Raw genomic sequence first — 13,047 nt, forward strand, 5'->3', positions numbered from 1 at the left:
TTTCTTCTCCTTTCTTCTCCTTTCTTCTCCTTTCTTCTCCTTTCTTCTCCTTTCTTCTCCTTTCTTCTCCTTTATTTCTTCTCCTTTCTTCTCCTTTTTTCCCTCACTTCCTCTCTTCCTCTTTTGCTTGTGTGTTAACAACATTGGTTTGTTTCACTTCAAGTGAACTGATTCTTCCTCATTAACTATTACATTAGCAAGGAGGCTAATGATCTAACAAAGGGTTTTGGTCATCTGTTTACTGTCTGTTACTGCTCTTGAGATTTTCAATTCTTTTTTTTCCTCTTGAATCTCCAGGCCTGCAGGTGGTCTCTACGGCATTGACAGCATGCCTGATCTACGTAAAAAGAAACCAATTCCACTTGTCAGTGATCTGGTAAGAGATTTTTCTTCTGCCACGCAGTCGATGGTGGCAAATAGCTTTACTTTTTGACATATGGTAATGTTCATTGTCACTTGAAGAAGTTGTAAGTTTCCTGCTTAGTTAAATTAATTCTTACAGTAAGCGTTTGGGAGTTAGAAATATCTCAGTGAGAATGAGGCGTGTTTTCATACAGTGTTTCATTCACTTGGCAGAATGTTTTTCATGTTTGTTTTCCTTCTTATTGTACTCAGAAGATTGGATTAAATTTAGGCCTGTTTTTTTTTTAATATATTTTCCTAAAAGTCACATACTTTATGGAAATTTATGATGTCTGTGTGAGGTCTGGCAAGTTGGAATTTGGGAGGGTAGATAAATGAACATAATGTGCTTGAATTTTTTAAAGTAGTTTGCAGCATTGCCAGTAGGCTCCTGCTCTGAGGAAGCACAAGAATCAAACATCAAAAATGAAGACAAGTTTCATAAGTTTGTGTGATACGGTGAAATAAGGCTTCAGTGGGACAAATGGCTTTCTGTTGTCTGCTTATTCAGTACATATAGCACATTCATCGTTGGGAGAAACGCTCTAACAGCTGAAAGACCAAAGTTTCTGTATCCTGTAGTTCCTGTGAAAAGATGCATACAGTTCTCTCTGCCAGCTTATGCATGGGAATCATAATGTGTGTCTTACTAACTGCTTGCATCTTTTTAATCTGTGCGATGATGGCATTAACTTGTGTTGCTTCCTTTGAATGCTTTCATTCACTATCTCCGTAGGCCATGGTAAGTGAAGCTAAAGACTGTCCATGAAGTCTTCACTAGAAGCAAAATATTTTACCTTCCCTTCACTTTTTTTGCTTTTAATTTTGAACCTGCAGCATTGCAGTGCATGCATGTTACGTACTCTGTCTTGATACATCACTGATGGAATGAACTGTTTTGGTCAATCTTCAAATGGCATAAATCAGAAGACAAATGGAGATTTCTGATAAAATTTGATGATTCTAAATTAGATGTTATTGATTTTAATTGCTTTCTCTGCTGTCATCTGTGTATGGCAGTGTTAGGAGCTGCAAAGACAGGGGCCTGTGCTGCTCAGGGCTACAGAACAGCATTGTTGTGGCGTGAAGGAGGAAGTTTTGTGGCAAAAATGCTGTTCATTGTATTCAGTGATGGCCAATGAATGTGATTCACCAGCACATTCAAACCTGTGTTCTTTATCCTATTTGTGTCTCTCTCACTGTCATATTTTGGAGTGTTGTGTAAGTTTTAAACCTGCCAAAAACCTCATTTTGTTTACAAGTGAAATTAAATATAAAAGACAGTCCCTCATTAATTATCTTAAGCAATAACAGTGTTACCATTGCTACTAGAGCATAGATGTGGAGAGGTGAGCCCAGTTTTCATTGACAGTTCTTGCCAAAGAAACAAATAAAAGTTTTCCACAGTGAGACTGCCTGTGGGCAGATGAAATTAATTTGGAGGTCTCTCAAAGTATGCATTGACTTTTGAGATGTGAAATGTGAGATGTGTCACTTAAGAAACAACTTGAATGTACTAGACTGCTGGCTTGATATCTGGCATGACAGAGTGTCCTTGCTCACATCTCTGGGTATGTGGTACAACTGCATTTTTAAATATGGGCAGTAAATAACAAACTTTGTTCCTCTGTAGTCACTGGTTCAGTCCCGGAAAGCCGGAATTACCTCAGCAATGGCCACCAGAACATCTCTCAAAGATGAAGAGCTGGTAAGTGGAGAGCTGTTTAGATCATGTTAATGCATTGTAAGGGGAATTAGGTTCTCTGCGATGCAGGGCTAGCTTCACAGTCTAAAGATATAGATGTGAAGCTTCACATCATTTGTTTACAGAAAACAAACGTAACAAATAAAATTTAACATGTCTTATATGTCCCTGAAAAATACAAACCTCTCAGCTATCTACTATGGGAGACAGCATGTGAAACTTGCTTCATGACACCTTGGTATCCCTCATCTACAAACTGTAATTCATTTCTTCCATCTCACTTACTTTCATTTAATGGGCTAGAGAAACATTTTTGCAGGAGGATTTTCTGCTTACACTTGGAAAACTTGGATAGATTCGGCTACTTAAGATGTGTAGATTTATTGCACTTCTCATGCCTTTTCCCTAACACCTGTGTGATAACCAGCAGCAACAGCTTTAGTCACCTTCCTGGATGTTGGCTTCTGTGTATTCTTGTCTTTCAGAAATCGCATGTCTATAAGAAGACCTTGCAAGCCTTAATTTACCCTATCTCTTGTACAACCCCACACAACTTTGAAGTATGGACAGCCACAACTCCTACCTACTGCTATGAATGTGAGGGGCTGTTGTGGGGTATTGCACGGCAGGGAATGCGCTGCGCTGAATGTGGAGTCAAGTGCCATGAGAAGTGCCAAGACTTGCTCAATGCTGACTGCTTACAGAGTGAGTACTTGCTTTGCTGCTTCCTGTCCTGAGAGGTGCAGTGAAAAATGGCTGTTCAAGGGTGTTACAAGAGCTAAACACGTGTGTGATACCTCAGTGATCAGCAGAGATCACAGTGAAGTTTATTAAAATGACTGTATATTTTCTGTAAGGATGTCATTAGGCTAAACCTATCCTCATCAACCTGTTGTTTATTTTTTGTTTGTTTTAACCTGCATAATGTGTTTAATCTCTGTTTATCAGCTCAGATGGTATGTTTGCTGTCATATCCTGCACAGAAGATAGTCTGTGTAGTGGATGGGTAGGCTACTAAGATGGGTATCCTGATTTCTTCTGTCCTTCCTGCCCCAGTATCCCAGGCAGTTTGTTTGTTTAAACCTTCAGCTTGCGATAACGTATATTGTAAGCTTTCCAGAGCACTAGTGAGTTCCTGCTTAGGGATTACCATCCATGAATTTAGGTAGGATTTTTCACATGCAGATTGGCAAGGCATTTTGTCATTTGAATAGGAGTGCCTTGAAGCTGAATAGATTTAGAGACCTCTTACTGAATAAGGAAGATGAAGGGTTAGATAATAAGTAATGCTTAAGTGTCTGGGCTGTATTTTACATTTCTTGCATTTCTGCTTATCTTGATTTTCTACAGTGTTCAAAATTGAGCCCTCTTCAAAGAAGGCAAAGAACTATGACTTTGCAGAATAAATGAGCCCTTACACAGACAATGGAGAAACATAAAAGGATCTGATTTTTTTTTTAAACTATCCATTTGGGCATCTGGATTGGTCAGACTTTTATTTGTTCTCAATTATATGTTCATGTTTGAGAGCAAGTTATCTATACAGATATATCTAGGCATATCTTATGTACCTTGTATATGTATAAGACGTGATAAACTTCCACTATAAGTGTTAAATCTTGAGTAGGGAGGTGGGACTTCTTCTATTCACTCTCAGTTTTCTTATTCCAATTTGATGGAAAAAGTCATAAGGACTCAGAAAATTCTGTGAAGTAGAAACCAGCTTACTGCAGATCCATGTCAGCAGTTACAGGAATATAGAATCATATGCTGTACCTGTTATTTGGGAAAGCCAAGTAACTAATATCCCAGCAAGGGATGTCAGTGAATCATAGGTCACATGTTTATGGGTTATCCTGGCATCCTAAAGTTGTTAATGCTTGTATTTTGGATGTGCGCAGAGTATACAGAGTCATAGTTAGGACAAGGACTATTTACTGTGTTTTATTTGTCAGACTTAGCTGATACACCTGTGTTCCTCAGTTACTTAGCATTCCTAGATTCCTCTCTGAGGGCTGCAAAAGTGATCTTCATAGTTTGTGGTGTTCAAGCAATTGTATCATAGACACTTTGGATTTGCTGTGATAATTTTGTGACTAAGGACAGGGCTGCCAGATTTCACTTGGTTTGAGAGAATTTACTAAGCCGTAACTCATCTTTATGACAAAATCTAATGTATAGTGCCAATTGGATTCACAATACTAAATGGTGAATTCCAGTATGAAAAGCTGCTAGTATGTGTACCTAGGTTCAATTCAGATGCACATCCTAGATATTGCCATGTCATAATGAAGCTGTGGTATCTCAGTGTGAGAAGATGCTATTGAGAGCAGAGGAAAATGGAGTTTGCACCAGCAGCAGCAAGGAAAGGCACAAAGCTGTTCAGAGGAGAAGTAATGAAATCAAAAACAATAGCAGGAAAAGTAAATTTGAGAAATCATTAATGACTAAGAGGAAGTATATTTTTGCAGAGGGCAGCTGTGGCAATTATGTGCAAGAAGGACTTCAGAGTGGGACAGATACTGGGCAAAGTTCAAATGTGAAGGGGAAAATGTAGGAGAGCACTTAGAGATAGGGTGGTATGAGTTTGCTTGTTAATCTTTCCAAAGAGGGCAGGGGGAAGACAGAGATAATACTGTTTCTGGAAATGAAAAACAACTATATGGAGTATGTCCTGAAATCACCTTTCTGAAGGGATGTGATGGACCCCAAGACAGCGGCATTAAACACGCAGTGTGGAGTTCCTATGATTCTGCTTTACTTTTTCAACTTTCTGAGCACTAGATGCTGTGCCTAATGACTGGCAGTGATGGTAGTGAATTTGTTTAATCCTTGTCTGAACTTATTTATGCCTGAACTATGGTGGGGAAGAGGGAGATAAAAAGCAGAGAGGAAGATGGTCTGTTTAAGCATACTGTTTACAAAATAAAAAATTGAACAAATTTGCTTTAAGACAATTAAGGGTGGAAAGTAGGAGACTTCAGTGATGAGAACAGGGAGACTCTGGAAGAGCCTCAAGAATAACCATGGGAGCAGCTTATCTAATTTCTGGTTGGAGATAAATACCTTTGTACAATGGGCTCTGAGATGTGATGATGACAAGAGACTGTGTACTCTTCAGTGGGACAGAAGTAACATCTGGAACCAGCTCCACTTTTCATATACAGCAAAGTAGTAAGATCTTTATTTTATTATTCATAAGATTGCAGATATTTGCTTTGCACTTGTTCTTTAAAAATGCAAATTCCACAAATGTAAACAAGATATTCCAGCATGGAGAGCATACTGGGCTCAAAACTGGTGAAGCACACAGAAAGGTAAAACAAAAATCAGCAACAAATGAAACAAAAACAAACACACTAAACTTCACATGCTGAGATATTTGAAAACTGTCCGGCATCGGAACAGGGGAGATAAGGAAACTGTGAACCAGGGCTGTGAGGCTACCAGTGTGGGTGTAGATGGTGTTGTTATCCAAGGTGGAGATATCATGGAAGTTGAAGATGTCAGCTGCATAGTTACAAGGCAGAGGAATGGCAGTGTGGGAAATTAAGAAGTACTGGGTCTGATATGCAGATGTACAGCTGGGCTGAGGAAACAAATATTATTGATGCTAGAAGACCATTATGAAGCTTTTTCAGGAAACTCTGATATTTGTTTTGATATGGTCATGCTAAAATTCCTCTCATTGGAACCCACAAGCCCAGAAGAAAATAGAAAATTTATTTAGTTTTTTTTTTTATGAGTTTCAAGAACATAGACTGTGAGGCCTAAGCAATAGTTTAGAAATTCAGTAAGTCTGAGACTGAAGTTTCTCGTACGCTGAACTCAGAAGGGTATTCTTCCTAAAAAAGTTTTACTGTTGCTGGTGCTTTGTTGTTGTTGTTTTTAGCAATAAAAACAAAACAAACGAAAACAACAAAAAGTCTATGTTGTCAGGATGTATTTTCACTTAACTATATAAGGCTTCCACAAAATGTTGCAGTGGAGGAGTAAAATGAATTTTCAGGCTGATAGCAAGTGCAATTCTGTTGGTTATGCCTTGATGCCTCGAGATATATCTTCATTTGACTCTTATCAGGTCTTCCAGAAAATGTTGTGCTAGAGTAGAATGAATTTTCAGACTGGTCACAAATATGAATCCATTGTCTATACTTCAGAATTTTGAATAGATGCCTGGGTCTTTAGAATCAGCATGTGATGTTTATCAATCTTCTGTGCCTCAGTGCTTTTCTCTGGGAAATAACTGGATCCCTTTCCCCATGTCTATGAGAATTAAGCTAGGGTATTTCTTCTCAGGCTTTTTTCTTACCATCTATATTTTAAGGAACTGAGTATCTGATACCATCAACAAATGTGTGGGTCTGTTGTGACAGAATACTCAAATTCAGCACTGTTTTGCTGCAGCTTGAAACAAAATTCATTTTGTGGGTGCTGTTTCTCAATTTAAACTAATTTGCTCATGATGCTTTTAGGAATGCCTCAAATCCTTTGTTGTCTGGGTGGCAATGAAGAGTGTTTTTAGAATGCACTTCCTGCTCCAGGCAGCATCTCATGCACTACACCCAACAGAGACCAGGGGTGTAAATCTTTTATCTAAATTTTATTTAAGAACAAAAAGCAAAAAAACCTGCAACTTTTGGTCTCCCAGCTTTTAAGATTCAGCACTTTTTAGTTTAGTTTCAAGTACTATGTGGTGGGACATGCCTTGCAATTCAGTTCAGCAAGACTCCCTGAAATGGCGGTGTTTGAAATGCAGTAAGCTGGAATTACCTGTAGCATGTACACTGCAGCCATCAGGTTTATGGCACTATTGGCACCAAGCTGTTACTCTGAGAGGATTAAAAATATAAATTTCTCTGCAGTAGGTACTCTGCAGTAGGGTGAAGGCATTAAGCTGTTGATAGGAAATTTACCTTTTCATTGTAAGATGACAAATACTTGTTCTAGATGTGCTCTTTTTTATCCTCCACCTATTCCTGGAGATACTTGAGATCTGTGCTGAATGGGTACGCTTCTTTTCTTACTTGACTGGAATTAAATAGAGAGATTTAAAATTCTTATAGCATGTAAAGCTTTTGGCAAATGGAGGCTTTTATCTCTTGCCCTGGGCACCAGTATGCTGTTAACTGAAATTCAACCATTTGGGAAATGTTAATATCAAATGAAGAGGATGATAGATGTGTAGGAAGCCAAGAAATAGATTTTGAGAAGTAGGCAGAACTATGAAGAGGGTGGAAAGGAGGGACATTATACTAGGATGATACTGACAAAAAGAAGCATAGTTCTGTGTTGATGTTTGAAAAGCTTCTGCAAATGTATGTCTGGTTTTCCTATAGAGTTGCTAGTCTGAGTCCTCAGTCAATTACAGTTAAACCTGAGAAAATAATTTGCCCTAGGATATCAGAACATTGTTTTTTGGAGATCTTGCAAATAAGGAATCGAGATCTCAAACTTCAAACTACTATTGACTGTAAAATCCTCTTTGAGAGTATGGTTAGCCATAAGAGTGCTTTTTTTTATATTCTAGCATGACAAATGTGGCGAACTTCACGTACGAGGGCTGCGGTTCTGCTTTAGCTCTTAGGGCTGTGGTTCACTGATGGAGTTGTTTAGAGCTTTTTGACTCAGAACTGGAAGCCTGGCATGTTTGTTGGCTTTTGGATGAGAAACTTCTGTGTTACCCTCTGCACAGATTGCATTCCAGAGCCTGGCTCTGTGAGTGGACTGTTAGTGAGAGCGAGAAGTCGCTCTTGCGATAATCATCTTGGCTTCTATCTTGAATGATAATTTGACACCATGGTGAGAAATGCTTGTTTGCTTCCAGAATGCTATGCAGGAAAATATTTGCACAGAAGGAGGAAGGATACCTTTATTTGAAACTTGAATATCTATTTTAAGTTTCAGGAATATATAATTTCTAAGCATTATCCACCTACTGAACAGCTGTCTTCTATCCTGCCAGTTTCTTGACTTTTTCCTGTTAAAGCATAAGATAACAGCACTGGCAGTTTACTAGTAGCTGTATCAATACAAGTCCCAATATAGGCTTATTTGCTTTCTGTTTCCAGTTATAAATTGACTTGTGATTCGTTCCTAGGAAGGAAGAGATAAGGAATGCCCAGTACCATTTATATGACATCGTACACGTCTATACATGGTATTTATATCGTCCCTTGCCTTTTTATTGCCACTTACAGAACTCCTTTAAGAGCTAAGCCACTGGCAAAACCTTTTTTTGCAGCTGAATGAATACATACAATCCAAGTTCAACAGCAAGGAAAACACCTTTTGCCTTCCAGTATAGTGATGTGCACTGTGTTTGTACGTGCCATGTGGATATAAGGAAAATTCTCTCAATCCATTTCCAGCCAAGTGAGAATGGAGTGCTTGCATTAAGGCAATAATGCAGACCAGTGCCACTCCAAAACTGTGGTAATTTTGGGCCCATCTCTGTGACAGACAGTGAAGCACTGATATTTGCAAGCTACCTGACTAATAATTTCTTTAGAAAAATGTTTCTGACATAGAGTGCTCCACTAATGCATGACTAAAGCTCTTAATGTTTAATTTGATTCTCAATTTCCATAAAATCAGAAAGGGCAGGACAGGGTTTCTTTAGCTCATTACAGATTTCAGGATTCCAGGTAGATAGGACAACTTATTCAGTTTGGCCTTTCATGGTTTCTTGTAGCTCTTCATATCCTGTGTCAAGGCCACCTCCCTCCCCAAAAGACCTACTTCTGTTAAAGATGAATAGCATTTCTTATCTGAAGTGAAGTTCAAAGTATAGCCCCTGGTATCATTTCAGTTCTATATTCCTTTAATAAATGTTGGGTCTACAGCTGGATGATTGTCTGATACAAAACATCAATTTGGGTGATGTTAGTTCTTCTCTGGTGAGTAGGGACAGCAGGGACTGTTAATTAATTCCAGTATTTTGATTTCATTTCATCTTAAGCCAACAATAGAAAACTCTGGGGATTTTTCTGAGATACATTTTATTGTGCTAACTGAAATACTGAACATTGAGCCTCTGGCAAGTAAAATGAAAAAATAATTATCAGGTAATGCAAACTTATGGTTTTTGTTTGTTTGTTTATTTGTTTGTTTGTTTTAAACTCAAATCTTGAATAGCGTACCTTGTTGTGCAGTGTCCTTAATGAAATTCTGAAACTTCAGTGATTACAGTCTATTCCAGAATGTGTTTTTATTCTTTTCCACTGGGATGGTGGAAGTTACAATTGAGTTTTTGTTTCTTTATTGAATTAGTAACGGTAAAAGATATTAGATTGAAGGTCCTAGAAATGGATATCTTCAGGCAGCATTTGTCACTAGGAACCTGATTGAGCCTGCTAACAAGGTCCCTGTTATGTTGTACTGCTGGGGGTTCTTTATGAGCGTGCACTAACTGCTGAAACTCCAGCGCATGCAAAACAATACAAACTTTGGGTAAGCTCTCCCAGGTAACACATTTGTCTACTTATTTTAGAGGAAAACAGATCTTGGTTTCTTTGTGACTGATAGCTGCAACTTTTGCACAGACTAGCATTTGCCTTAGTAAATATTTTTAAGGTAATTTCATAGTTGACTAACACCTGGATCAAGATTGTTTTTCTAAGACAAAATTTAGGTTATCCCAGAAAAATCAACTGTATAAAACTAATTAATAAACTAATATGAATAATACATCTGAAAGTGTTCGAAGAAGTTTTGTCTTGGTTTAACCATATCTAATTTAAGGTCGTAACTTGAAACTGCTTAAACGCAGACTGTATGTAGAGAGGTTGTGTGTAATCTTGGTTCCTCCATTTCATTTCACACACTGGTTTGTCTGCCCTGTTAGTTCATGTCAGTGCCTATATTAACATAGGGCAACAGTCTATGTCTGAGTTCTAACAGAAAATGTCAAAACTGAAAGGGGGATTGATATTGAGAACATTCTTATCTCATAATGATATGAACTTCTAAATTTTGTAAGTAATATGCAACGGACCAGAGGCCTCTGTTTTCCAGTTCCAGTTAATATCCACGTAGTACAGACCCCTGCTCCTGCCTCTCATGCTTCCAGCTGCTAGATGCTGTACTTACGATGGCCCAAAGTTTTAGCTGTTGAGTTTGCTACCTTCTAGGTGTTTGGATTAGATATCGCAACTACAATTTGGGTTATCTCCTCACAAGTGAAATAAACTAAAATAGAAGGGGATCCAGAGAAGCGCTTTGAATGCCTCCAGCTTGATATTTATTCCAAGTAGAAGAATAGACCATTCATTGTTGACTAATTTTGTTATTGGCATCCCAATCATAACATCATGTAAAGCACAAGTAATTAAAGAGATAATACTTCAGTTCTGTGAACTGACAACTTTCCAAATAACTCCAAGGCAACCATACAGTGACTCTGTGCTGAATGAGAAGCCATGCAGAGCACATCAGTAGGAAATGGTGACTCTGTTGGCCCATCTGAACTTCTTCTCTTTCTTGGTACTGAGGTGCAGCCTTTAGACAAACTTACAGATGCTATTTGTAGTGAAGGATCAGTGTCACCCTCTTACCACCTGCCCAAGCAGGGATCTATTTATTCAAAGCAAGGTGATGAGAAGTGGGGACATGCTGATGTCTGCTGTTATGGTTAGAGCTTTTCTTCTGGGTCTTTCTCAGCTGCAAAGGTATAGAATTCAAGCCTGTTGTGAGGAGAGCAACCTAGATCAGTCTAGGCACCTCCCTTGCAGTATCTCTATCCAGCTCCAACTGGTTCAGATTTTCTTTTGTGTATGTTAAAGTAGGGGGGCTGACCATAAATGCCAATAGCAAGAGGCATCGTGTGAAATAAATTGTGGCTTTGATCTTGTCATCCTTATTCATCAATGAAGCATGACTTTCTGTGTTTGCATGTTTCTGATGTCTCTTTTTTACTCTGTGATGCACAGGAGCAGCGGAGAAGAGCTCAAAGCATGGAGCTGAGGATCGAACCCAGAATTTCATCATGGCCATGAGGGATCGCATGAAAATCCGTGAGCGGAACAAGCCGGAGATCTTTGACTTGATCAGAGATGTGTTCTGTGAGAGCAAATTGACACATGCTCAGCAAATGAAGACAGTGAAGCAAAGTGTGCTTGATGGCACCTCAAAATGGTCAGCAAAGATCACAATCACAGGTGAGAGGAAGGAGGCACAGGTTCAGCTGGTCTTGAGTACGTAAGACAGAGTTGGTCTGAAGCGAGAGAGAACAGGCTTCTGTGAACTGTATCTCTTGCTTAGGTAGCAAACTGAGACAGGTACTCCTACCCCAGACACTGTCATGCACCGTGAGCTGAGGCTCATCAGAAGAGCTCTCATGAGTGTTGTTTTTTGTTTTTTTTTCCGGACATTCTGAGCTATCTGCTTCTTCATGTGTTGCATGGACACACTGTGTTATTGGAAGGTAGTGATAACCCTTCTCTTTTCCTTCCAGTGGTGTGTGCTCAGGGTCTACAGGCCAAAGACAAGACTGGTTCCAGCGATCCGTATGTAACTGTTCAAGTGGGTAAAACAAAGAAGAGGACAAAAACAATTTTTGGGAATTTGAATCCTGTTTGGGAAGAGAAGTTTTATTTGTAAGTACTCTCACCTTTTTGCCTGTTTGTATGATCTGTGCTTTCCCACACTACCTATAATGTATGAGGGTTTCATTTCTGCTTGGTGTTATATACAGTTTTGAAGAGTTGATGTCTGTAACAATGTGCATAATGCACAGATGTCTACCTCATCTTTCTTAATTTTGTACACATGAATTGTCTGGTTTGTGAGCCTTTTTACATTGATGTTTCTAGAGAGAGGTAAACAAAGGAAAATCTGGATAATAGATGTACTTCCAAAATTATTTGGAAGATGAAAGAGTGAAGTTTGTATAAAAGGCTAAGCAAACTTTCTGTCACCTACTGCTGTGACCTACTTCTGTTGTACGACCAAAGAGGACAAAGAAAGTTTTTGTCACTTGCCTGTGACACTACCAGTTTCTCTTTACGTTTGGAAAATCAATGTTATAGTAACTCGAGGGATTATCTACTTTCAAGATGAGCAACATATCCACATCTGAATTGAAAAGAAAGGCTAGAGGCACGATTTTTATGTTTCAGATGTGCTTTAAAAGCTGAAGAGTATTTTTCCATCCTGCTTTTATTGAATAAGTAAACAGTGCCCTCCGTTTATCATTGAATGCATTGTAACACCAAAGGGAGATCTAAAATCTAGCAAGTAAGCAGTTTCTGTAGATTCTGGGTAATCTCTTTCAGCCCCAAACATGTTTATTTTCTTTAACATGCAAGTTCTTTTTTTATACCTTCCCTTTCTTAGTTTTTCTTCATTCTTTTTCCTGAAACTGCATACTGAAACTATGCTTTAGAATCAAGCTTTTGTCAACCCAGCTTTGTCTTTAGCATGCACAGGCCAAACAAAATTATTTTTAAAGTAGTTCATTAACGTCAGAAAAATCTCATCTCTATTTTGAGCAAGCAAGCCTTTCCTTTCATCCTTACTTTAATCCAAGGTGACATTACTGCTCAGAATGTAGACAAGTATACTTAGGTGCCATTTGGTTAAGTCTAGTCACAATAGCAGTAAGCCTGTGTGGGATCCTTAAAGACCTTGATTTATCATGCCAAGCAGTTACCATGGTATTTGAAGTGTGTTCCCTTCTAATTTTAGGAGCTTCAACAAATACTGTGTTTAAAGATAGATAGTGCAACGTGATAAATGTCACAGTTTTAACAGTGCCAATGTTTAGATTTTATCACTGTATCTGTGATTCAGCAGATAATATGCTATTGGGCATTAGAGTTGATGCTGCTTTATCTCTTGCCTATGCCTAGGTGGCTGTTTTAATGGCTGAAGGAGGTGAAGGAAATGATTACTGTAACGAGATCTATTGCAGGAGTCTTTTAAGTACTGGCATCCGTGTG

General features: G+C 38.6%; 2 protein-coding genes across 4 annotated transcripts in view; both read left to right on the forward strand.

The window, feature by feature from the left end:
- The window catches only part of LOC100550826 (phospholipid-transporting ATPase FetA-like), a 422,496-nt gene that overhangs the window by 83,007 nt on the left and 326,442 nt on the right, over positions 1-13,047 (forward strand). The window lies entirely within an intron of this gene.
- Positions 276-13,047, forward strand: part of LOC104914788 (protein unc-13 homolog B) — a 35,080-nt gene continuing 22,308 nt past the window's right edge. The window contains exons 1-5 of the mRNA XM_019610330.1: positions 276-376; positions 2,036-2,110; positions 2,593-2,812; positions 11,038-11,265; positions 11,562-11,703. Coding sequence (XP_019465875.1) covers positions 329-376; positions 2,036-2,110; positions 2,593-2,812; positions 11,038-11,265; positions 11,562-11,703 — 713 coding nt within the window. The 5' untranslated portion in view covers positions 276-328. The remainder of the gene's footprint in view (positions 377-2,035; positions 2,111-2,592; positions 2,813-11,037; positions 11,266-11,561; positions 11,704-13,047) is intronic.

This window comes from Meleagris gallopavo, chromosome Z (genome assembly GCF_000146605.3).
Source record: "Meleagris gallopavo isolate NT-WF06-2002-E0010 breed Aviagen turkey brand Nicholas breeding stock chromosome Z, Turkey_5.1, whole genome shotgun sequence".
Lineage (NCBI taxonomy): Eukaryota > Metazoa > Chordata > Aves > Galliformes > Phasianidae > Meleagris > Meleagris gallopavo.